General features: G+C 37.6%; 1 protein-coding gene across 7 annotated transcripts in view; it reads left to right on the top strand.

Moving 5' to 3' along the window:
- FBXL20 (F-box and leucine rich repeat protein 20) overlaps positions 1 to 26,507 on the top strand; it is a 109,088-nt gene that overhangs the window by 80,967 nt on the left and 1,614 nt on the right. For 6 of the 7 annotated variants that reach the window (XM_058560848.1, XM_058560844.1, XM_058560849.1 and 3 more), the window contains exons 7-14: positions 12,496 to 12,591; positions 14,533 to 14,659; positions 15,917 to 15,991; positions 18,745 to 18,875; positions 21,125 to 21,185; positions 22,679 to 22,723; positions 24,124 to 24,180; positions 25,416 to 25,628. In XM_058560848.1, the coding sequence (XP_058416831.1) occupies positions 12,496 to 12,591; positions 14,533 to 14,659; positions 15,917 to 15,991; positions 18,745 to 18,875; positions 21,125 to 21,185; positions 22,679 to 22,723; positions 24,124 to 24,180; positions 25,416 to 25,628 (805 nt within the window). The remainder of the gene's footprint in view (positions 1 to 12,495; positions 12,592 to 14,532; positions 14,660 to 15,916; positions 15,992 to 18,744; positions 18,876 to 21,124; positions 21,186 to 22,678; positions 22,724 to 24,123; positions 24,181 to 25,415; positions 25,629 to 26,507) is intronic. The other variant, XM_058560845.1, reaches the window with a different exon arrangement.

Here is a 26,507-nt window from a genome sequence, read left to right as displayed (position 1 = left end):
CCTTAACCCCCACACGGTGGCGGCGGGTGGAAATTGCAACCAGATATTTCCAGGATGAGGAAAAACAAAACAAATTCAGGAACCACGATGTAAAGGTACATGAAATCACCAGACCAGAGGAAAATGACAAGCACCCAGAAACCAACCCTGAAGACACAGAAATCCATAACCTAAATGACAGAGATTTCAAAATAGCTATCATAAAAAAACTCAACGAAATACGAGATAACACAGACAGACAATTCAATGAGATTAGGAGTTTCTTCACAAAAGAGATTGAAATCATAAAGAAAAATCAATCAGTACTGATGGAGATGAAGAACACAATGGAGGAGGGAAGGGAGGATCTGGAATCTTTAAAGAACAGAGCTGACAATATGGAGGAAAGAATTAGCATTATAGAGGATAGGAATACAGATATGCTCCAGATGGAAGAGGAGAGAGAAGTAAGACTAAAAAGAAATGAGGAAAGTCTCTGAGAAATATCTGACTCTATTAGGAAATGTAACATAAGAATTACAGGTATTCCTGATGGAGAAAAGTGAGAAAGAGCAACAGAGAGCCTGTTCAAGGAAATAATAGCTGAGAACTTCCCAAATCTGGGGAGGGAGCGGGCAATACCAAAGTGAAGCCAATAGGTCGCCTAAATACGTCAACAGGCAAAAGCCCACTCCACGACATATAGTGGTAAGCTTGGCTAAAGTCAGTGACAAAGAAACCATATTAAGGGCAGCTAGACAAAAACAAAAAATAACGTACAAAGGAACTCCCATCAGGCTCTCAGCAGATTTCTCAACAGAAACTTTACAGGCTAGGAGAGACTGGAATGATATATTCAAAATACTGAAAGACAAAAACTTTCAGCCAAGAATACTCTATCCAGCAAAAACATCCTTCAGGGGCCGGCCCAGTGGTGCAAGTGGTTGAGTGCGCGCGCTCTGCTGTGGTGGCCTAGGGTTCGCCAGTTCGGATCCCGGGCACGCACCAACACATCACTTGGCAAGCCATGCTGTGGCGGTGCCCCATATAAAGTAGAGGAAGATGGGCATGGATGTTAGCCAGGGCCAGTCTTCCTCAGCAAAAGAGGAGGATTGGCAGATGTTAGCTCAGGGCTGATCTTCCTCACAAAAAAACAAAAAACAAAACAAAAAAATATCCTTCAAATATGATGGAGAAATAGTAACTTTCCCAGATAAACAAAAGCTAAGGGAGTGCATGGCCACGAGACCCCCACTATAAGACATACTCAAGAAGGCCCTCAGGCCTGAAAAAAAGAAGAGACAGGGAATACAAAGCTTGGAGCAAGGAGAAAAATAGGTAGACAAACTCAGAAAAATAGTAGATCTTTACCAGAATAGGTTAGCAACCACTTAAATACCAAAATCAAAGATCAAAGGAAGGAATTCACCAAAAATAAATATAACCTCATCACTGTAAACACACACCCACAACGCAAGATAGGATAAGGTATAACAAGAACTACTTAGAAGGGGAAGAGGAAAGAGGTTGAATTGACTTAGTATAAGGAAATAAGAGGCCATCAGATAATGGACTGTCTCATACACAAGATTTTTTATACAGACCTCAAGGTAACCACTAAACAAATAATCAAAACAAAATCACATATGATAAACAGAAAACTAGAAGAGTCGTTAACACAGAACAACCAAACTGAATTGGCAGTCTGAAACAAATGGGACCAGAAACAAAGGAAATGCAAAAGAACCGGAAAATAAATGACAAAACAGCAACATTAAGCCCTCATATATCAATAATTACCCTAAATGTAAATGGATTGAGTTCTCCAATCAAAAGATACAGAGTGGCAGGATGGATTAAAAAGCAAGACCCAACAATATGCTGCCTCCAGGAAACACATCTCAGCTCTAAAGACAAGCACAGGCTCAGAGTGAAAGGATGGAAAACTATACTCCAAGCTAATGGCAAACAAAAGAAAGCAGGTGTTGCCCTACTCGTATCAGACAAAGTAGACTTCAAGATAAAACAGGTTAAGAGAGACAAAGAAGGGAAATATATAATGATAAAAGGGACACTCCACCAAGAAGACATATCAATTATAAATATATATGCACCCAACATAGGAGCACCAAAGTACATAAAGCAACTATTAATAAACCTAAAAGGAGACATTAACAACAACACAATAATAGTAGGGGATCTTAATACCCCACTTACATCAGTAGATAGATCATCCAGATAAAAAGTCAATAAACAAACAGTGGACTTAAATGAAAAACTGGACGAGATGGACCTAATAGACATATACAGAGCACTCCATCCAAAAACAGCTGACTACACATTCTTCTCAAGCATGCATGGAACATTCTCAAGGATAGACCATATGTTGGGAAACAAAGCAAGCCTCAATAAATTTAAGAAGATTGAAATCATAACAAGCATCTTTTCAGACCATAATGCTATGAAACTGGAAATCAACCATGAAAAAAAAACTGGGAAAGTGACAAAAATGTGGAGATTAAACAACATGCTACTGAACAACCAATGGATCATCGATGAAATTAAAGGAGAAATCAAAAACTATCCGGAAACAAACGAAAATGAAAATATGCAATACCAAACAAATCATATGGGATGCAGCAAAAGCAGTCCTGAGAGGGAAACTCATAGTGATACAAGCCCACCTTAACAAACAAGAAAAAGCCCAAATAAGCAACTTTAAATTACACCTAACAGAACTAGAAAAAGAAGAACAAACAAAGCCCAAAGTCAGCAGAAGGAGAGAAATAATAAAAACCAGAGCAGAAATAAATGAAATTGAGACCAAAAAAACAGTAGAAAGGATTAATGAAACAAAGAGTTGGTTCTTTGAGAAGATAAACAAAGTTGACAAACCCTTAGCTAGACTTACTAAGAAAAAAAGAGAAAAGGCTCAAGTAAATAAAATTAGAAATGAAAGAGGAGAAATTACAATGGATACCACGGAAATACAGAGGATTATAAGAGAATACTATGAGAAATTATATACCAACAAATTGGACAATCTAGAAGAAATGGATAAATTCTTAGACTGATACAGCCTCCCAAAACTGAACCAAGAAGAAATGGAGAATCTGAATAGACCAATCACAAGTAAAGAGATTGAAAGAGTAATCAAAAACCTCCCAAAAAATAAAAGTCCAGGACCAGAAGGCTTCTCCGGTGAATTTTACCAAACATTCAAAGAAGATTTAATACCCATCCTTCTCAAACTATTCCAAAAAATAGAGGAAAATGGAACACTTCCTAACTCATTCTACGAGGCCAACATCACCCTGATACCAAAGCCAGAGAAAGACAATACAAAGAAGGAAAATTACAGGCCAATATTGCTGATGAACATAGATGCAAAAATCCTCAACAAAATATTGGCAAACCAAATACAGCAATACATTAAAAATGTTATACACCATGATCAAGTGGGATTTATACCAGGGACGCAGGGATGGTCCAACATCAGCGAATCAATCGTGATACACCACATCAACAAAACAAAGAATAAAAACCACATGGTCATCTCAATAAATGCAGAGAAGGCATTTGACAAGATGTAACATCCATTTATGATAAAAACTCTCAACAAGATGGGTATATAAGGAAAGTACCTCAACATAATAAAGGCTATTTATGACAAACCCACAGCCAACGTCATACTCAAAGGGGAAAGACTGAAAGCCATTCCTCTGAGAACGGGAATGAGGCAGGGCTGCCTACTGTCACCACTCTTACTCAACATAGTACTGGAGGTTTTGGCCAGAGCAATTAGGCAAGAAAAGGGAATAAAAGGAATCCAAATAGGCAACAAAGAAGTGAAACTCTCACTATTTGCAGATGACATGATTTTATATATAGAATCCATTGGAAAACTATTAGAAATAATCAACAACTACAGCTAAGTTGCAGGGTACAAAATCAATCTACAAAAATCAGTTGCATTTCTGTATGCTAATAAAACTAACAGAGAGCTCAAAAAGATAATACCATTTACATTTATATCAAAAGGAATAAAATATCTAGGAATAAATCTTAGCAAGGAGGTGAAAGACCTATACAATGAAAACTACAAGACATTATAGAAAGAAATTGATGATGACAGAAAAAAATGGAAAGACATCCCATGCACATGGATTGGAAGAAAATCAGTAGGCTTGGTCAACCTCTATCTAGATTAGTCAAGAAAGACATAAATTGCCAATACCAAGATTCTAATAAGAAATATCACTATAGATTCTACACATATTAAAAGGATAGTAAGAGACTATAATGAGCAATTTTATGCCGGTAACTTGACAGCTTAGATAAAATGGATAAATTCTTTGAAAGACACAAATTACTAAAACTGATAAGAAGAAATAGAAAATCTGAATAACCTTATATCTTTAAAAATTAGATTTATATGGCCGGCCCGGTGGCCTAGTGGTTAAGTACACGCACTCCGCTGCTGGCGGCCCGGGTTCAGATCCTGGGCACGCACTGAGGCACTGCTTGTCAAGCCGTGCTGTGGTGGCATCCCATATAAAGTGGAGGAAGATGGGCACGGATATTAGCCCAGGGCCAGTCTTCCTCAGCAAAAAAAGAGGATTGGCAGATGTTAGCTCAGGGCTGATCTTCCTCACACACACACACACAAAAAATTGGATTTATGATTAAAAACCTTACCACCAAGGCGCCCGGCCCCATGGCGTAGTGGTTAAGTTTGCACACTCCACTTTGGTGGCCTGGGGTTCACAGATTCAGATGCTGGGCGCGGACCTACACACTTCATCAAGCCATGCTGTGGCAGCGTCCCACATACAAAAAATAAAGATTGGCACAGATGTTAGCTCAGGGACAATCTTCCTCAAGCAAAAAGAGCAAGATTGGCAACAGATGTTAGCTCAGGGCCAGTCTGCCTCACAAAAAAAAAAAAAAAAAAAAAAAAACCTTACCACTGAAAACAAAATAACAAAAAATCTCTAGGCTTAGATAGCTTCAGTATTGAATTCTATCAAACATTTCAGAAAAGGATGATATTAATCTTAAGAAAAAATCTTTCAAAACATAATAGAGGATGAGGGAAAACTTTCTAACTCATTTTTTGAAGCCATCAAAAATCAGACAAGAATTATAAGAAAAGGAAACTACAGGCCAGTATCCCTCATAGACATGTAAAAATCCTTAACAAAATATTGTCAAATTGAATCCAGCAGTATATGAAAAGGGTAATAAATCATAACCAATTTGGATTTATCCCAGAAATGTAAGGTTGTTTTAAAATGCAAAATCAGTGTTATTAAGTTTCAGCTTAATAACAGATCGAAGAAGAAAAATCATACAGTCATATAAATAGATCCAGAAAAGGCATTTTACAAAATTAATTACCCATTAATGATAAAATATCTAAACAAACTAGGAAAAGAAAACTTCCTCAACCTGATAAATTTTATATATGAAAAACTTGCTGCTAACATCATATTTATTTATTTATTTGCTGGGCAAGATTCTCCTGAGCTAACATCCGTTGCCAGTCTTCCTCTTTTTTTTCTTTTCTTTTTTTGTTTGTGAGGATGGCCACTGACGGGCGAGTGATGTAGGTCCACGCCCAGGAACCGAACCTGGGCCGCCAAAGTGGAGCCAAACTTAACCACTAGGCCACCGGGACTGGCCCTAACATCATATTTAATCATAAAAGACTGAACAATTTCTCCCTAAGATCAGAAACAAAGCAAGGATCTTGGGTCTGTCACATCTATTCAACATTGTACTGGAAGTCCATCTAGTATAATAAAGGGGAAGAAAAAGGCATGCAGATTGGAAAGTAAGAAATAAATGGCATGATAGGGTTTGAGCAAGTTCACAGGAAACATGGCAAATAGGCAAAGATCAATTCTGTATCTATATATCAGCATTGGACAATTGGAAAAAAATTTTAAATATAACATTTATGGTAACATCCAAGAACATAAAATACTTAAGAATAAACTTAATAAAAATATATGCAAGTCATGTATACTGAAACTAGATTTTTTAAAATTAAAGATTTTTTTTTATAATTTTATTTATTTATTTATTCCCCCGAAGCCCCAGTAGATAGTTGTATGTCATAGCTGCACATCCTTCTAGTTGCTGTATGTGGGATGTGGCCTCAGCATGGCCGGAGAAGCGGTGCGTCGGTGCGCGCCCAGGACCCGAACCCAGGCCGCCAGCAGCGGAGTGCGCGCACTTAACCACCAAGCCACGGGGCCAGCCCAGGAAAGTAGATCTTAAAAGTTCTTATCATGAGAAAAAAATTGGAGCTGTGTATGGTAATGGATGGGCTTACTGTGATCATTTCATAATATATACTTATACTGAATCATTTTATTATACCCCTGAAATTAATATAATGTTATATGTCAAATATATCTCAATTTTTTTAAGTATTTGCATATGAAAAAAGCAAAGTATGATGACAATGACGTGTTAAATAGAGAATATCAATAAAGAGATAGAAATTGTAAAATATGAGCCAAATGGAAATTCTGGAATTGGAAATACAATATCTGAAAACTTCAGTAGCAGTCTCACTAGCACGTTAGAGATAACAGAACAAAATAAGGAGATGTAGTTATAAGACAAATAAGTTCCAGGGAGCTAATATATAGCGTGATGACTATAGTTAATAATACTGTATTGTATAGTTGAAAGTTGCTATAAGAGTAGATTTTAAGTATTTTCATCCTAACAACAATAAAATGGTGATTATGTGAGGCGAAGAACGTGTTAACTAACCTTATTGTGGTAAACATTTCACAATGTATTTGTATGTCAAATCATCACATTGTACACCTTAAACTTACACAGTGTTATATGTCAGTTATATCTCAGTAAAGCTGGCGGCAGGGGGAAGATAGCAGAACAGATAATCAGTAGATTTAGAGATCTGTAGAAATTATCCAGTCTGAAGAACAGAATTAAAGAAAAATGGACAGAGCCTCGAGAAACCTGTGGGACAACACCAATGTACCAACATACATAAAATGGGAATCCTAGACAGGAGAGAGGGGGCAGAAAAAAAATGTGAGGAATTAATGGCAGAAAACTTCCCAAATTTGGTGAAAAATATTATTCTATAGATCTAAGAAGTTCAGTGAACCCAAGAAGGATAAAAACAGAGATATCCACACCTAGACACATTAGAGCCAAACTGTTGAAAACTAAAAACAAAGAGAAAATTTTGAAAGCAACAAGAGGAAAATAACTCATGTATAAGAAAGGAATGTATGATTAATGGGTGACCTAATCAGAAACAGTGGAAGCCAGAGCCATGTGACATATTCAGTGTGCCAAAAGGAAAAAACAAGAATTCTCTATCTAGCAAAACTATCCTTCAAAAATGAGGGCCAAGTAATGACATTCCTAGGTAAACAAAAACGGAGAGAATTTGTTGCTGGCAAATGTGCCTTGTAAGAAATACTAAAGGAAGTCCTTCAGGATGGAAGGAAATAAATACCATATGGTAACTCAGATCCACAGGAATTGGTAAATGAAGAGCATCAGAAATGGTAAATATGTGGGTAAATCTAAGACTCTATAACTTTCTCATATCTTCTCTTAACTTCTTTAGAAGATATAAGATTGTATAAAGCAATAATTATAACACTGTATTTGTAACATATATAGAAGTAATATATGAAATATATTTGAACATATGAAAATAATAGGACAAAGGAGGGAGCAGGGAATGGTGATATATTGGAGCAAAATGCTTGTGTTTTGTGAGAGTTAAGTTATTGTCCTGAAATAAATCGTGGTAAATTAAGATACATTTTATAATCCGTGAGCAAACTATAAGAAAATAACTTAAAAAAATAGTAAAAAATCAGCAGAGGAGTTGAAATGGTATACTTAACACAAGAAAACAGTAAAGGAGAAACAGAAAAACAAACCAAAAAAAGCATGAAACAGAGAGAAGATAGCAAAATGAGATGCAAAATCCAACCATATTGATAATTCTATTAAAAGTGGACAGACTAGGGCTGGCCCGGTGGCATAGCGGTTAGGTTCACGTACTCCACTTCGGCGGACCAGGGTTAGCAGGTTCGGATCCCAGGCACGGACCGACACACCACTTGTCAAGCCATGCTGTGGTGGTGTCCCATGTAAAGTAGGGGAAGATGAGCACAGATGTTAGCCCAGGGCCAATCTTCCTTGGCAAAAAGAGGAGGATTGGCAATGGATGTTAGCTCAGGACTAATCTTCCTCACCAAAAAAAAAAAAAAAAGTAGACAGACTGAACGCTTCACCCAAAAGACAGAGATTGTCAGTGTGGTCTAAAAAGCACACTATATGCTGTCTACAAGAGACATGCTTTAGATTCAAAGACAGAAAGAAGTTGAAAGTAAAAAGATGGAAAAATACTATGCAAATAGATCACTCCACCCAATGATTACAGAATAAACATTCTTTACAAACAGACTTGGAACATTCTCCAGGATAGAGCATAGATTGGACCACTAAACAAGCCTTAATAAATTTAAGAAGATTAAAATCAAATAAAATGTTCTCTGACCAGATCTAGAGGATTAAACTAGATATTCACAACAGAACAAAATCTGGGAAAACCCCAAGTATTTGGAAATTAAGCAACATACTTCTTACAGACAAAAATCACAAGAGAAATCTTAAAAATATTTTGAACTGAAAGAAAATGAAAAGCTATCAAAATTTAGGGGATGCAACTACAGCAGTGATATAGCTCTGAATTCCTACGTCAGAGAAAAGGAAAGAAAGCTGAAATCAATAACAAACTTCAACATTAGGAAATTAGAAAAAGAAGAGCAAACTAAGCCCAAAGCGAGCAGAAAAAGGAAATAATAAAGATTAGATTGGATATCAGTGAAATAGGAAGCAGAAAAACAGTAATAAAGTCAATGAAACCAAAAGCTGGTTCTTTGAAAAAAATCCAAAAAATTGACAAACCTAGACTAAGAACATAAGAGAGAAGAAACAAATTATCAAAAGCAGGAATGAAGGAAAGACCTTAAAAAATATCATAAATAACTTTATGCTGACAGACAACCTAGATGAAATGGACAAATTCCTGGGAAGGCACAAATTACCAAATTTGACTCAAGAGAAAAATAATCTGACAGTCTGAACAGATCTATGACAAGTAAATTCAGTGAACAATTCAAAGTCGTCCCACAAAGAAAAGCCCAGGCCCGGATGGCTTCACTGGTGAGTTCCATCAAATATTTAAAGAAGAAATAATACCAATCTTCAAACTCATTCGTAAAATAAAAGAGGAAACACTTCATAACTTCTCTGTGAGGCCAGTATTCTTCTGATAGCAAGCCAAACAAAGACATCACAATAAAAGGAAATCTACTGATCAGTATCCCTCAGGAACACAGATGCAAAAATACTTAACAGAATTTTAACACTGAATCCAACCAACATATAAAAGGATTTTGGATCATAACCAAGTGGGTTTTATACCAGAAATACAAGTGTGATTTAACATCTGAAAATTATAATATCTCATAATAGTAGAATAAAGCAGGGGTCAGCAAACTTTTTTTATACAAAGCCAAATAAGGAAATATTTAGGCTTTGTTGGCCATACAGTCTCTGTCACAACTACTCAACCCTGCCAATGTTTTACAAAAGCAGCCATGGACAGGACATAAATGAGCATGGCTGTGTTCCGATAAAACTTTATTTCTGGGTGCTGAGTTCTGAATTTCATATAATTTTCACATGTCACAAAATAGTATCTTCTTTTGGTTTTCTTTCAACTGTTTAAAAGTGTTAAAACCGTTCTTGACTTGTGGGCCACATGCAGCTGGTGAGATTTACTGTCCTCTGGAATACAGGCCAGAACCCACATGATATCTCAGTGTGATAGGCAGCCCCTAAAATGGCCCCCAAGTAATCCCTACCTCCTAGTATTCACACCGTTGTGTAATCTTTTCCCCTTTTGCATGGACTGGATCTAGTGACTCGTTTCTAACAATAGAATACTATAAAAGAGATTGGATGTTGCTTTGGAGATTAGGTTACAAAAAGACTGTGACTTTGTCTTGCTCTGCTTTCTCTCAGGGCTCTGGCTCTGGGGGAAGCAAGCTGCCCAGTTGTGAGTAGCTCTGTGGAGAGGCTGATGTGACAGAGAACTGAGGTCTATGGCCAACAGTCAGCAAGGACCTGAAACCTACCAAAACCCAAATGAGTGAGCTTGGAATCGGATCTTCTGAGTTCTGGCAATAGCCACCTAAATGAACTTGGAAGGGAATCTGCACCCAGTTAACCTTTGAGATGATTGTAACTGTGGCCAGTACCTTGATTGCAGCCTTGTGAGAGTCGGAGTCAGAGGCACCCTGCTAAGCTGCCTATGCCTGTATTCTTGACCCAAAAACTGTGAGATAATAAATACTTGTTGTTTTAAGTTACTCAGTTTTGGGGTAATTTGTTATGCAACAATAGATAGCATACATCATTAGATACAGAAAAAGCACGTGACAAAATCCAACACCCATTCATGATAAAAATTCTCAACAAAGTGGAAATAGAAGGGAGTTTCCTCAATCTGATCAAAGACATCTATGAAAAAGCTACTGCTGATATCATACTTAATGGTGAAAGACTGAGTGCTTTACTCTGTGGTCAGGAGCAAGGCAAGGATGTTAACTCTCAGCATTTCTGTTCATCGTTCTATTGGAGATTCTAGCCAGTGCAATAAATTGGAAAAACAAAAAAGAGCATACCCATAGGAAAGAGGTAAAACTGTCCTTACTTGCAGATAACATAATTCTAAAAGAAGTGCCAGATATCTACACTGAAAACCACAAAACATTACTGAGAGAAATTAAAGAAAGTATGTATCAAGACCATATAGAGAACTCTTAAAATCAATAATAAGGCAACTCAGTTAATAATTGGGATAAAAACTTGGGTAGATATTTCACCAAGGAAAGAGATGAATGGCTAGTAAGCACAAGAAAGGGTGTTCATTACAGAATTACAAAATAAAACCCCAATAGGATTACATTCTGTACCCACTAAAATGACTATACTGAAAAAGAGAGACAATGCCAAGTGTTGGCAAGAATGTGGAGAAACTGAAACCTTCATGTAATGCTGGTATGAAGTAAAACGGTACAGCCACTTTGGAAAACAGTTTGGCAGTTTCTTAAAAAGTCAAACATAAGCTTAGTACAGGACCTAGCAATTCTACTCCTAGGCATCTACCCAGAGGAAATGGAAACATAGGTCCACATGAAGTTCTAAGAAACATCAACCAAGTAGAATGTATGGCTCTTATTTGGATCCTAATTTAAACAAATAGCTTGACAAAGGCATTTATAGGACAACTGGGGAAACTTGAACACAGACTGGGTATCAGGTATTAAGGAATTAAAGTCCTTATCTATTAGAAATATGTCCTGGAATATTTACAGGTGAAATAATATGTCTAGGATTTGCTTTAAAATACTGGAACAAAAAAAAGGAGAGAAATAGATGAAATAGCAATAGTAGAATATTGATAAATGTCAAAGCTTAATGGTAGGGCCGGCCCTGTGGCTTAGCGGTTAAGTGCGCGCGCTCCGCTATTGGTGGCCCGGGTTCGGATCCCGGGCACGCACCGATGCACTGCTTCTCCGGCCATGCTGAGGCCACGTCCCACATACAGCAACTAGAAGGATGTGCAACTATGACATACAACTGTCTACTGGGGCTTTGGGGGAAAAAAAAAGGAGGAGGATTGACAATAGATGTTAGCTCAGAGCAGATCTTCCTCAGCAAAAAGAGGAGGATTAGCATGGATGTTAGCTCAGGGCTGATCTTCCTCACAAAAAAAAAAAGCTTAATGGTAATACATCTGTGCTCTCTGTTATTCACTCTTGTGTATATTTGAAATTTTCCATAAGTTAAAAAAATTAAACTGAGAACCTGACCACTGTGGAAAAAGAGCCTTTAAGAAATTCATAAAGTAGATAGTAATATTACATAACTTAGCTTGTTGCAGCCCAGTAGTGGTCCATCCTCTGTATACCTTGCAAAAACCCAATAATTTCATTACTCCCAGGCAAAAGCTTATCTTGAGCAGAGATTTAAGTGAAAGAGCAGAGACAGAGCTTTCAATCTTCATGTTGCACTACTTGCTAGCAGGTACTAGCTAGCTTTCTGGTGTTTCTGGATTTGCAAAGTGCCTGCATCTCTCTTATCAGCACATATGTAGTTTGCTTTCAGTAGCTATTAACATTTCTAAATGTGAATCAAGCACCATCTTCCCCTCATGCAAATTCTCACACACAGCACAGCCTTTTTTATTCTTTGTGAATGGCATCTGCCTGTTTCTCAACGTGAAAGGTCCCAGGATTTATAACTGCTTTTATTTGGGGTATGGAAGTTTTACAGTTCTTATATATACATACATGTTTAATGAGAATCGTGTATGATATACTAAGGATGTTCTTATTTTTGTATTCATTATTTTCTCCTTTTTCCACTTTTCAGTACATGTACTAGCCTTAGCAAGTTCTGTTCCAAACTCAGGCACCTTGACTTGGCTTCCTGTACATCAGTAACAAACATGTCTCTGAAAGCTCTGAGGTAAATTTCTTATAACGAGAATGTCCAATTATCAGAACAAATACTTTTTTTTAATAGCTGAAAATTGGAATTGAAGGAAACTATGTTTTATGGATATATACTGTAGTTCAGAGTAGGTCTTTTATCACTTGCCCAAATTACAGGACACATTCAGGTGAAATGACTAGAGGTAACTAGGATTTCTGAACAGTGTAAGTACAGTTTATACATGAATGATTAGATTTTTATGAAGGCTTGTCCTGACTGCCCTCTCCCTCCCCAAAATGGCACGTATTATTAGAGCTTAGTGATTAAAGCAGCGTTCTGGAGTCAGGTTATTAACCACATACCTTGAACACATATAACCCTTGTAAGCTTTTCCTTGTCATCTCATAGGATTGTTATGAGGACTGTTACTATTTGATGATATTAGGCCAAACCATATAAAGTTGCCAGTATTTGACAGTTTTTGTCTTATAAAAACAACAGTTTCATGTGGTTGGACCTAATATATATAAAGTGCTTAGCAGGGTTCCTGCCATATAGTAAGCACTCAATAAATTTTAATTGTTTTAATGTATTTTTTAAAGTACACTATAGAAGATGTTTCTTAGGAGAGTGAAATGCCCACTCTGTTTGTAACTTTACTTTTTTATTGACCTTTTATAAATGATTGCAGTCCCATGTATTGGTTACGTTTATGAATAGTAAGAATTAAGCTATTAAAACAAGAAATGGGGATTTAGTTAAGTATAAGGAATCTAAAAGTGTGGCTCCTTCTAGACCTTCCTTATGAATATTGAGCACATATGTGTCTAAGGCTGTTTGCCATATACGATAATAAATAGGATAATATAACAATATTTATAGTTTATAAAATATTTTCACATAAATGATCTCATTTATTTGAAACCCTTGCAAGGTAGATAGGACAGACACTTTATAGATAAGAAAATGTGGAACATTTTGGAATGCCAGGTACTGTGATTTAACCATGAGATGTAACTGAATAAGATATTGTTGCTGGCCTTAAGTTGCTCAGAGTCTAGTGGGAGGAAAAAAACCACTAAACATGTCCTCACATTGCAGTGTGATGAGTGCTGTGATTGAAATGAGTGCATCATTTGGGGACAACATACAAGGGGCTACGGCTAATCTTGTATTTAGAGGTTTGGGCAGCTTCCTACAGGGCTTGCCTGAAGTCACACTGTTAATGCTGAAGAATGAACTTGAACCAAGATCCCCTGGCTTTATTTTATAAAACAATTAAGGCGATGTTTTCCAAAGAATGTCGTAGAGTTCAGGATTCTTCCGTAGTTCAAATGTGACATCAGAGATCAAAGATGAAGCTAGCATTTGATAGAAGACAGGTATTGAATACAATATATCCTAAGTTCAGCCTGTAGAAACAGTAGTCTGAATACTTCCTAGATAAGGAAAATTTGTAGATCCTTTGTAGTTTTTTAAACAAAAATTTAAATGTTCTCATTATTACTTTAATAAGTAGTAGATTTATTTGATAGAGAATCTGGGTTTGAATCTAAACTCTTTAATTACTGTCAACCTGAATAAGTCACTTAATTTGTATTTCCTATATAGAGACCTTTTAAATATGTGATAAGTGCAAAAAGAATATATTTTGAAAAGTATGAATCTCCATAAAAATTTAATATGTCTGGAAAACAAGATTGTATTTTGTGCTTATTGGTTAAGCTGGATTTGAGATAGCTCTCCTAGTGATACAGTCCCATATGAGCACCACAAACATTGATAAATCCACATTTTTTGTTGTTGTTATGGGATTACCTATATTCTAAATCTACATTAAGTAAATGTGTATATTTTTGGGGGAGAGCTTGGGGGCTGTATCCATTCCCTGACTAAATAGTCAATAAAATGATACTTTGGTGCCTTTGGAATTGGGTTTAGTCATATGTTTGTTTCATTTTGTTTTATCCTAAGTGAGGGATGTCCACTATTGGAACAATTGAACATTTCCTGGTGTGACCAAGTAACCAAGGATGGCATCCAAGCACTAGTGAGAGGCTGTGGAGGGCTCAAGGCCTTATTCTTAAAAGGCTGCACACAGGTAATACTCCATGTAGTGCTTATGAATGATAGAGGAACGATAAACTTTGTAGGCAGCCCCAGATGTTGGCTTGAGGTATATGTAGTTGTTGTGTATTATTGACCAAAGACACATGCTTGCCAAAAATTTGTTTTCCGTTGAGTAAAAAAATATGAGAAGAATTAACATCTGACCAAAGATAAATTTTTGAGAGGAGGCAAGATGGGGAGACAAAATCATACGGAACATGCACCATAGGCAAGAAGAGTTTCATGCAATTTAATCTGAAAAGAAACCGTGTCATGTTGTCACTGCCTGGGATCTTGAACTGGATAGGCAAGGAAGGTAGTCTTAGCAATTTTTACTAGTTGTTTAACCACCAGAGGCTTTTCTTAAATGTACCAAGTATACAGCAAACCCACATTTTATAGTGTTGATGCTTATTTCCTGCCAGTCACATTACAAATCCAACATATTTTGTCATTAAAAATTTTGCTATCTCAGTGTTTTACAGTGGGAAAAAAAAAGAAATTGACGTGGTAGCCTCCGGAAGGAAATGATCAAGAGTGGGTTTAGAAGAGAGTGATAAAGTAGGGCTAGGCTCTTATCACCTTAATTTATTAATGGTTACTAAAACCAACCCTTGGAGTCCATTAAAAATGCCCTCATTCTTTCACCATAGTGGGAAGGGTTCCATTGTTTGAAACAGAGCTTTGAAAGTATGACTGCCTTAAAACAACAGCTTAAGCTTCTGGTTATTTATGGAATCCTGAAAAATATTGATTGAAATGCATCATTATAATCAATTACTTGCCGTCTGTTCTCTGCACTGTGTGCATGGTGCTGATCTACCAGCAGCAGATAAACTGTGGGTTCCTTTCTCAGCTCCTGCTCCCAAAAGTTTGTTTTTAAAAAACTATAGAGAATGTAGATATGTGAAAATTATTTTAGCTTCATAATCCCTCAGCAAAATGCTGTGAGCCATATTTAATTTATCAGAACAAAAATTTATAAACATTAGGCAATGTTTTATCTTTTCCTTGATTTGGCGATAATATGAATTTGATGTGGTCAGAACTGATGAAAAATGCTGATAACCGTACTAATCCTATGAATTATACCTTTATGTGATGGTATTTCATTGTTTTTGGTTCATTGTTCCTTTGAAACTTGGTTGGCTATATTTAGACTGTATTGATCAATGTGTACGCTCTTAAATCTTTATCCTTTGAAACAATGTCAGTAATCATTTTTTCTCTTTCTTTTTAATCTCTCTAGCTAGAAGATGAAGCACTCAAGTACATAGGTGCACACTGTCCTGAACTGGTGACTTTGAACTTGCAGACTTGCTTAGTAAGCCATCCTTCCCACAACTCTTCTGTATCTTCTGTAATTCATTTCAGTAATATTACTTGAAGAGTTTCCATCATCAAGACCAGGGGTTGTCCCACTTCAGCCCTGGGGGACACAGTAAACACACAGATAATTCTTTACATGCTTAACAATACGCACTCCTAGGGGCTTTAACATAGATAAGATAGAGGGTAGCTTTTACAGAATTCCAAATAAGCTAACTGTAACTCCACCCGTTTCTTTTTGGCTTAAGAAAACTCTACTTTTTAGAAGTAATTTTATTCGCAAACTTCAGTATTTAACGTATTTTTGGTAAATTAATTGCAATCACACCAATTAAGATCTATTAGTGGATCATAACTGTTGGGTACCATGCTGATCTAAACAGATGACAAGCAAAGTGTACCCTTTAAATTATTTTCAAGTAGTATTTGAGGTTTACATTTGGCTTGTTTATTAGACTGTCAACTTTTTTGTGTCTATCGCCAAACCCCCCCTGAATTTTGCTCAGAAAATTTGCTGAAACTATTCAGGATCCTAGACATTGACAATACACCTGTAGCTTTTCTCTCCTGCCTTAAAAATTACATATGTGTGTTGCCTTTGAGTTGGAGCCTCTCATAGCAATGAAAAAAGTTAATGAGGGTTTTCCTTGTTTTTTTGCTAAGCCTTCTGCTTATTATACCCCGCCTTCTTGTTTGATCACTTGAAACCTGAGAGCATTGTGATTATTTAGTTTAAAGGTGATACTAGTTTAAAGGTGATACAGGGGGCCGGCCCGGTGGCGCAAGCAATTAAGTGCGCGCGCTCCGCTGCGGTGGCCCAGGGTTCGCCGCGGGTTCGGATCCCGGGCGCGCACCGACACACAGCTTGGCAAGCCATGCTGTGGCGGCGTCCCATATAAAGTGGAGGAAGATGGACACGGCTGTTAGCACAGGGCTGATCTTCCTCACAAAAAAAAAAAAAGGTGATACAGAAAGGGCCACATTTTGTGCAGTTTCAGTAGCCTGTCCTTCCAGCCCTTAAGGGATGATGCTGATGATAATCTGCTTAGGAGTCTCCTGAGACTGAGTTAAAGGAATGACATTCCTTTTAATTCTGATTCTCATGATGCTAACTACCAGAATTTGCCTAATTTCATTTATGAAACTGAAATATTTGGCCTGAGAGAAAGAGCTTACACAGCTATTGAAAACATGAAACCATCAGCTTACGGTGATAGGAAAGAACTGTTGTGGGCATCTACGGGTTTTATTTATATACAGTCATGCATCGTTTAACAATGGGGATATGTTCTGAGAAATGCATCATTAGGCGATTTCATCATTGTGCAAACATCATAGATTGTACTTACACAAACCTAGATGGTCTAGCGTACTACATACCAAGGCTATATGGTGCTAATCTTATGGGACCACTGTCATGTATGCAATTCATCATTGACTGAAATGTCGTTATGTGGCACATGACTGTACATACACACACATACTCTGTATATATGTATGTGTTACACACAAACTTACACGTACATATATACCATGCCTACCATTTGCCATTTTAGTTTTGTTTCCTTTATCCTTCCAGCAGGCAGAAATCACAGTTGGTAAGCATAAAGAACTAGTTCTATCATATGTTTATTTTACTGTTTCCCTCACCCAGATCTTAGGGCATGAGTCACTTCTTTTGTACAGTGTGATGAAATGATTCTCAACATTCATGAGACTTCATGTTCCTGCCCAAAACTATTGAAGTGACCAAAGTACATTCTTGATCCATTCTCTTTTTTTAACTAATTTGAAAACATAAAAGTTTAGTAAATTTTACTCTTTTTAAAATTAAAAGTATTGGTGATATGACTTTCCTCATCTTTCTTCCTAGGGAATCCCTTATCGACTTTAAAACATTAACAGGAAAATGCAGCACAGGCCTACAGTACTTTCCTAATATTGTGGGACACAAATTCCATTAGCCTGCTAAATATGCATGTTTATTGAGTGCTGCTTCTCCCTTTACATTTTAGTTATCCTTGTTTAGTAATAACGATATATCACATTTGTGTGGCACTTTTTTAGGTACTTCCATATGTGTCTATACCTCATTAATTTATCTTCATGACAGATCTTGTATTTGCCTTAGTATCCGTTTTTTTCTGTATTTTGTTTCAGTTGTACAATATTGAGAACATACTAATTTAAAAAGTGAATATTTCATGTTTGATTTATTTTTTTTTTCAGTTGTCCTTGCAGCCTCAGGATACTGTTTGATTAAACAAAGGTGATAGGAGAGCTTTATTCTGAGGCTTACCCAAAATTAATGAACCTAGCAGGACAGATTGAAGTTCTGATCATATGCAACATGTTAAGATGTTTATATGTGACATCTTTTTTTTTTCTTTTTTTTTAATGTAACATCTTTTTGTGTCTTCTTTCTTAATTCTAGAATGATTTAAAACATACAAAGTTGTATTTGAGTTGGACACAACTGTTTATCTCCATAAATTAAGATATTCTTTATATTATAAAACTAAAATATGGAAATAAATGGATCTATGGTTGATAACAAGATTGCAGCTGTCATCTACAAGTTGTTTCATTTTTTTCAGTAACTTAATATTATTATCAATTTTGAACTTGTATAGTAAATCTGCTTTTTTTTTTCTTTTTGGTGCTCATTTTTGCGGAGGTAACTTTTTTCCTTCTTTTTCTTCTGTTAAGTTACTAATATCTATGGGGTTTTTTACTCTTGTTTTTTAGCAAATCACAGATGAAGGTCTCATTACTATATGCAGAGGGTGCCATAAGTTACAGTCCCTCTGTGCCTCCGGCTGCTCCAACATCACAGATGCCATCCTGAATGCTCTAGGTCAGAACTGCCCGCGGCTTAGGTAAACATTTCTTGTTTAGCTCAAAAAATCAGGGGAAAGGAACAGAGGCCTCCTTCACCCATATTTATTCCTTGGAACCTGAAATTTTAAGGTAGATACTCCAAGGCCAGTACCTTTTTGGATGCCCAGCTACTTGCTTTGTACCTCATTTGATTACATGTAATTGGCCTGAACCAAGGGGCAGTAGTCCCCATTTTCTGCTTCTTCCTATCCATACTAGAAAAAAATCAACATTTTTTTTTATTACTTGAGAAAAGAAATAAAGGCATTTTCTCTTATTAATGCTTTCATATAATGCCTTTCTGAAGAAAGTTTTTAAAAGCTCACCCTGTGGTCACTTATATTGTGGTAATGTTGCCAGGTATATAGCAGGGAGTATTTAAAAATAAAAAATAGCCCCACGAGAGAACCTCCTTTGTGCTGATGGTCTTTTAGAACAAGCCTTATCGGGCTGGCCCCATGGTTTAGTGGTTAGGTGCATGTGCTCCGCTGCTGGTGGCCCTGGTTTGGATCCCGGGCACGCACCGACACACCGCTTCTCTGGCCATGCTGAGGCCGTGTCCCACATACAGCAACTAGAAGGAAGTGCAGCTATGACATGCAACTATCTGCTGGGGCTTTGGGGGGAACAATAAATAAACAAATTAATTAATTAAAAAGAACAAGCCTTATTTCTCTGTGGCTCTTCCTCTCTGCCTAAATGTAGGGTTGGCTGAATATTTAGTAAGAATGCTGTGTTAGCATGTACATAGTATCAAACCCGTATTGATTGTATAAGAGCATACAATACACTATTTTTTAATAAATAAGGATGATCCCCACATACATTTTTTGTTTTTTAAAACAAAACTTTTATTGTACTTATTATATGTTAGCCATTGTTTTAAGTGGTATACAAATATTAGTTCATTTAATCATCATAACACCATGTAAGAGCTGTTATTATCTCCATATTATAGATGAGAAAACCAAAGCACAGAGAAGTCAAGTAACCTGTTCAAGGTCTCACAGCTAGTACGTGCAGGAGCAAAGATTCAAACTCAGGCAGTCTGGCTGCGGAACCCGTGAAACCACTTGTCTTACATATAATAATCATTGTAAACCAATAAAACTTACTTAAAACTTTTTTTGTAATCACCTTACCATGGGCCTAACCATAATTATTGAAAGAAAATTTGCCTACAGTATCAAAATTCCTTAACAGATCATAGACTTGTTGGTCAAAATTAGTAGTATCAGAAGCCTAGAGCAGAGTACTATTCAGGAGCTCTCCAAAAATATTACGTATTACCGTTTTCTGTTTTGAAGAGAGGGGTGTTCAGTCCGTCCTCCTTCATGGTTTACTTTATTGTTAGAATAGAAAGGCTCTCAAATGTGATACTCAGAAGTTGGGTTTCAATCAGATCATGCTTTCTCATTAGATACAGCCGTCATTTCTAATGGATTGTCAATTGATATTGATTTCTTATACTTCAGCTTTATTTTTTTTTTCAACTTCTGTAGTAAGTAATTTGTAAGCAAACCTGTAAATGTTCTTTGGTACTGTCATGCACATACCACCAAACTTTTACAGAAAAGAGCTACTTTTGATTCCCCAGTCTTGTGGTTGGTCTTTAAATTGGTGTTTAGCAGTTCCTGAATAGGAGAGTGGCTGCCAGCTCAGTTCCCCTCCCCACTGGGCCTCCCTGGGAACCTGTGGGAGGAGACAGGAAACTTATGAGTATTTTTTCATAAGTATGGAATTTCATATTTGCGACAGGCCTGTCATTAACCAGTCCCTTCATAGCATTTTTAAAAGCTGTTTAAATCCATGTGAACCTACATGTAAAATGGGGAAAGAAAATAATTTACTTGAGCAAGCTATTAGCCGAAACAGAGTATTTATCTCTGTTTCCTTTGTTTTCTAGGAGCAGGGTGCCCTGGCGGGGGGGGGGGGGGGGGGGGGGGGTAAGCAGTATGCCATCAAGAAGGCTTTTAAATGCATTTCTCATGCGTTTTGGCATTAACTACAAGCTTCTATTATATTCTTCTGCTTATATCACCCTGAAGTGTGATATTTTCAGGACCACTTGATGATGGCTCTGTGAAAATGAATGGCAAGATCTGTATACAAACTTGCTTAGCTGTTAATGTCACTCTATATTATATAGTCCTTAGGGAATAGGAGGTTGTTTTCTTAAATTCTTGCTGTTTTAGTAAACCCAGTTTTCAGGGACAGAGGGCTTGACTTTCACTTTGTTTTTTTACAGAATATTAGAAGTGGCAAGGTGTTCTCAATTAACAGATGTAGGCTTTACCACTCTGGCCAGGGTAAGTATTTTCTCCGGGTTCTATAGGTCTTGTTCGGGATTTTTATTTCAGAAAAGTGAGCAATGAGGGAAATGTGGAATGGCAGCAGAATCAAGGGTGTGGGTTATGGGGGAACTCTGTGGCTGGTGTTCTGAGTGTTCTCATGCTACAGCTACAGGCCTGTAGGATACAAACTGCTCTGGAAATGCAGACATGCATTGGAGGACGTGATGCTCCTTCATGAGACTTGATTTTCCACATTTTCATAAGATGATAAACTAAGCAGGGACTTCCTAGTGCTTCGTGAAAGAAACTTACTTCATTATTTGGTATGCTACTGGTGGATGAGGGTAATTTTGGAAGAAACATGTTCTCCTGTTTATTTGTTTGTTTGTTTGTTTTGTGAGGAATATCAGCCCTGAGCTAACATTCAGTGCCAATCCTCCTCTTTTTTTTTTTTTTTTTTGCTGAGGAAGATTGGCTCTGAGCTAACATCCGTGCCTATCTTTCTCTACTTTCTGTGGGACGCCAGCACAGCATGGCTTGACAAGCGGTGCGTTGGTGCACGCCTGGGATCCGAACCTGTAAACCCCGGGCTGCTGAGGTGGAACGTGCACACCTAACTGCTTGCTCCACCGTGCCAGCCCCCCATATAAGCCTGTTTATTTTATTTTATTTTTTTTAATTAATTAATTTATTTATTTTGTGTGTGTGTGTGTGTGAGGAAGATCAGCCCTGAGCTAACATCCATGCCAATCCTCCTCTTTTTGCTGAGGAAGACTGGCCCTGAGCTAACATCCGTGCCCATCCTCCTCCAGTTTTATATGGGACACCGCCACAGCATGGCCTGACAAGCATGGCCTGACAAGCAGTGTGTCGGTGCACGCCCGGGATGCGACCCTGTGCCGCAAGCAGCAGAGTGTGCGCACTTAATTGCTACGCCACAGGGCTGGCCCCCATATAAGCCTGTTTAAATGGAGAAGTTTTAAGAGATTTTCTGTATTCTCCAGAAGATTTTAATACTTGGAGTGGTTTATAAATCACTGTATAATAGTAATATTTAAAATTATACTGTCTTTGACCAGTGTAATGGAACATGGGGAAGGACATTTGCTATCAGGCAGATTGATGGAATACTAATTGAGTGGGGGGTGGCACAGGGCATAACTAAATGAGGATATAAAGCTTACCTTCCACCCTTCCAAAGAAATAATTTTCATTAGATTAGTTATGGTTGAAAGGATCTCTGTGTTAGCTCAGTATTAGTGTTCAGCATATTTATTCCCTTGGACTTGTAAGATGTTAGACACTTTAAATGTGGAATAATTGAGAAATTTATCTGTGATCAAGGCCTTTTAAAATGTATAATTAATGGAATAAGACAAAGTGACGTTAGAAAGACACTAACTCTGAAATTCTTAAAATTTATTTCATCAGTATATTTATACTACTACTTTTGTTTTCTGGCCTTAAGTTTTTCTCATATTTTAAATGTTTGGTTTTGTATTTTGTAGAATTGCCATGAGCTTGAAAAGATGGACTTGGAAGAGTGTGTTCAGGTAAGATTGTGGATTTTTACTCAGAAATACAGTATGATAGAAACTTACATAATACAGGCACATCAGGACATTCCCTACACTAGTGTAGTGCCTGGCAGCACTGCTGGCTCTCTGTTTATTGAGGTGTCCTCCACACATACCAGGCCGAGGTGCTCATGGTGTATGTGTTAAGGAACTAGGAAAGTACAATCAGTAAGGTTGCCATGGGAAAGAAAGAAGACCCAAGCGTTCAGGCCATAACAACGTCAAGATGTTTTCTTAGACCTACAGGGTTGTGATACTAGTAAATAATTAAAGCCTCATCACACTGATATATAGCACTGCCCTTTTTTAGCTTAACTGGATCCTGGACCCCATAGATCATCAGCCCTAGAGACCTGACTCCATATGGAACCCTGCCCTTTGGGCAGGCAGACTGACCATATACCTTCTTATCAACATTTTCTTTTATTACCAATTTTAAGAGCTTGAGATTATTAGTTGATTGGGGAGAAATGTTGAAGGGAGATGCCTAAAAAGAAAATAGAGCAATGAATTTTTTTAATGGTAAAAATAAAGAAGATACTTCGGTAAATATAGAGGTTAATTTTTTCTAAATTATTTGTTATCTGGACACTACTTAGCAACTATTAGTTCTTACTAAACTAAAACTTGTTCACATCCATCTATGTTTTGCACATGCCTAAGTGTCCTGTGTGTCCTTTCCAGTGTTAGTACTTCTGAGGGATGTGCACCTGCCTGCCCACCCCAACTCCCCACCTTCTGCCATTTCTTAGTCCCTGTGAAGCTATGTAAGTTATAATCATCATCATCATCTCAGAATTGGAGAAGTATTTGAAAAGAGGCACTGATTTACTTTCCATCCTAAGATAACTGTAAAAGACTGTTCTTTCTTCCTGAATGTTCATAGTTAACCCAGATTCCAGGAGCCCCTTTCTGCCACCCTTGGGAAAATAACTGACACCCAGGTTATCGATCCTGAGTTGGCTTATGAAATAGAGGCCAAATATCTAAAAATATGAGGATGTTCCTACATTGATTTTTTTCATGGAGCAGTGTCTTCTGATTCTTTTCTGTGATGGTTCTGAGGAGGAAGAACAAAGTCCAGTGGGAAAAAGTTACGAGGGGACAGATTTTCCTTGATTTCAAAAACAAAACAGAATTTTCAACACACATGTTCAATGGTGAAGACTAGAGATGACTAGGTGTGTTCAAGCCTAGTCTGGATATGTTCTCAAAGAACAGGTTCAGGTAGCTGATGGGATTTCAACGTTAAGATTCTGTTTTTTGATGATTGCTATCAAGATATCAGTCTAGGATACAAATGTAGTCAAGAATAAGGTGCGGTCCATGAGCATTTTTGGGATTATGCCTAAAATAAACTTATGTGTTTCTTTTAGATAACAGATAGCACATTAATCCAACTTTCTATACACTGTCCTCGGCTTCAAGTATTGGTGAGTTTGACTTTGAAAGTTTTATGTGTTTATTAGATTTAATCAAACCCCAGATCTTGCTTTCCTCTTGGTGTCTGGCTACCATTTTGGGAAAGCATGTGTCTCCAAATCGTCAACTTACAGAGGACCAAGGGAGGACCTGAGTGAAGGGGGAAACTGCGATAGGAATGGAAAAGTTAAATGTTTTCTGTATCAATACTTGGATATTGAAACCCGACGCGGAGAGTATGAGTTCTCCCCCCCACATGAATTACACTCCAACCTGAATGATGTTTAAATTTCCAGAGATCCAGGGGCCGAGATGGCCCAAAATACAATTTGCTTCACCTTGGGACCAAATGTTCCCATAAATCAGAACCAATCAAGGCTTTACTCGAGGAATTTCTCTGCTACTGCTTCCAGTAACACTATGGGAAAGCATTCTGCTTGACTACAGTCATGCATTGCTTAACGACAGGGATACCTTTTGAGAAATGCATCATTAGGTGATTTTGTCATTGTGCAGACATCATAGAGTGTACTTACACAAACCTAGGTGGTCTAGCCTACTACACACCAAGGCTATATAGTACTGATCTTATGGGAACACATTGTATATGTGGTCCATCATTGACTGAAAGGTCATTATGTGGTGCATGACTGTATTCTGTATCTAGGCTCATTTTTGGTGTGTTTGGTGGCACTAACCAAATTACAGTACTATACAAAATTAGGTCAAGGGTTCTGAGTTTTGAGTGGAGGAACCAGGGATTTAAGGAAAATTGGTAAAGTGAAGAGATTTATGTGAAGAGGTAACCACACTTGACAGCTGTAAGAATCATCTTCAGTTAATTAACTGTTTGGCCATGCTCCTGTACCAGGTATTCAGTATTTAGTCCAAATTCCAGAAAATTTTGTGCAGGAAAAGCTTCAGTTCCGCTTGTCCCTATAGAGAAGAAAATGTTAATTTGTGTGGGGGGTGGATATCTTATTTTGTTTATGAGCTATTTCACGTTCATTACATGAATTCACAAAATATGTTTAGAATCACACGCAGAAATGTTAATCATTTATTGTCAAAAGCAGAACCCCAGCAACTAATTTTGTTTTCTTCATTTCACCACATGGATCTAGTGATGGCTCCACATACATCAAAATCAAACCAGAAAGGTCTCCTTTCCGATTGTACACAGGCCTCTGGCTAGAAGAATGCCCTAAGATATTACAGTGTCCTTCCTTGCTCTATTTGGCTGCAGAGTCTGTCGCACTGTGAGCTGATCACAGACGATGGAATTCGTCACCTGGGGAACGGTGCCTGCGCCCATGACCAGCTGGAGGTGATTGAACTGGACAACTGCCCACTAATCACAGATGCATCCCTGGAGCACTTGAAGAGCTGTCACAGCCTTGAGCGGATAGAACTCTATGACTGCCAGCAAATCACACGGGCTGGAATCAAGAGACTCAGGGTAAAGATGGCTGTGTCACTCTCCAGCTCTAGTGTTCTCAGCACTCTTTCCTTCTTTCTCCCCCCCCATTTCCTTTTTTTTTTTTAGATTTAGATTCCAGATTTTTATATTTACTTGGACATTTAGCAAAGAGAGAAAAAAATTGAGAGCAAACATAAGGGTAGATAGTTTTTACCTGTTGTTCCAGATGGAAATTTAGTAGGAAAATACCCACTGAAGGGAAGAAAAGTAGGTCTCCTCCCAGCAGAGTCTCTCCGGTAATGTCCAGGGCTTAATAACATGCCCAGAGTCAAAAAAGCACATGCTAGATTTTGGGGTTTAAAGGAAAGAAAGGAATAACAAAATATTTAGTCACATGGGGTTTAAGAATTTAATTTGTATTTCCTTTCACATCAAACCCCTTTCCTGGAGTTCTTATTTTTTAAGATAACAAATGGATCAAGTAGTTTTTTACCCTTTTTTTTTGGCCCCATCCTCCATAATAGAGAGACCCATGCATAGCCAAATGGTTGGAAGACAGGTTGCCAGCAAGGAGGTTATTAACGGCTGGATGAATCTATATGTTAGATTATTCAGCTCAACAGACATTTATTGGAACATCTGCTTCACACCTGCTCTGGGAAAGGCACTGTGCTTAGTTAGGCCCTTATAACCAACCTATAAAAAAATCCATGTTGGCCATATGGCCTCTGAGTGCATAAAGGATACCAAACCTCATCTTGAGTTCCAGTTGGCCTCAGTTCCTCCTCTCCCTTCAGACCCAGGGGACTGAAAGCATACCTGCAGTGGGGAAGCCTTGTGGCCATATTTCTTGTACACCAGAAGAGAAGGAGACCCATGGGTTGACTAGAGCCTCTTCCATGGCCTCCTTATACTAGG

This window comes from Diceros bicornis, chromosome 18 (assembly GCF_020826845.1).
Source record: "Diceros bicornis minor isolate mBicDic1 chromosome 18, mDicBic1.mat.cur, whole genome shotgun sequence".
Classification (NCBI taxonomy): Eukaryota; Metazoa; Chordata; class Mammalia; order Perissodactyla; family Rhinocerotidae; genus Diceros; species Diceros bicornis.
Note: the sequence above shows the minus strand (reverse complement) of the source record. Positions and strands in the feature narration are given on the sequence as shown.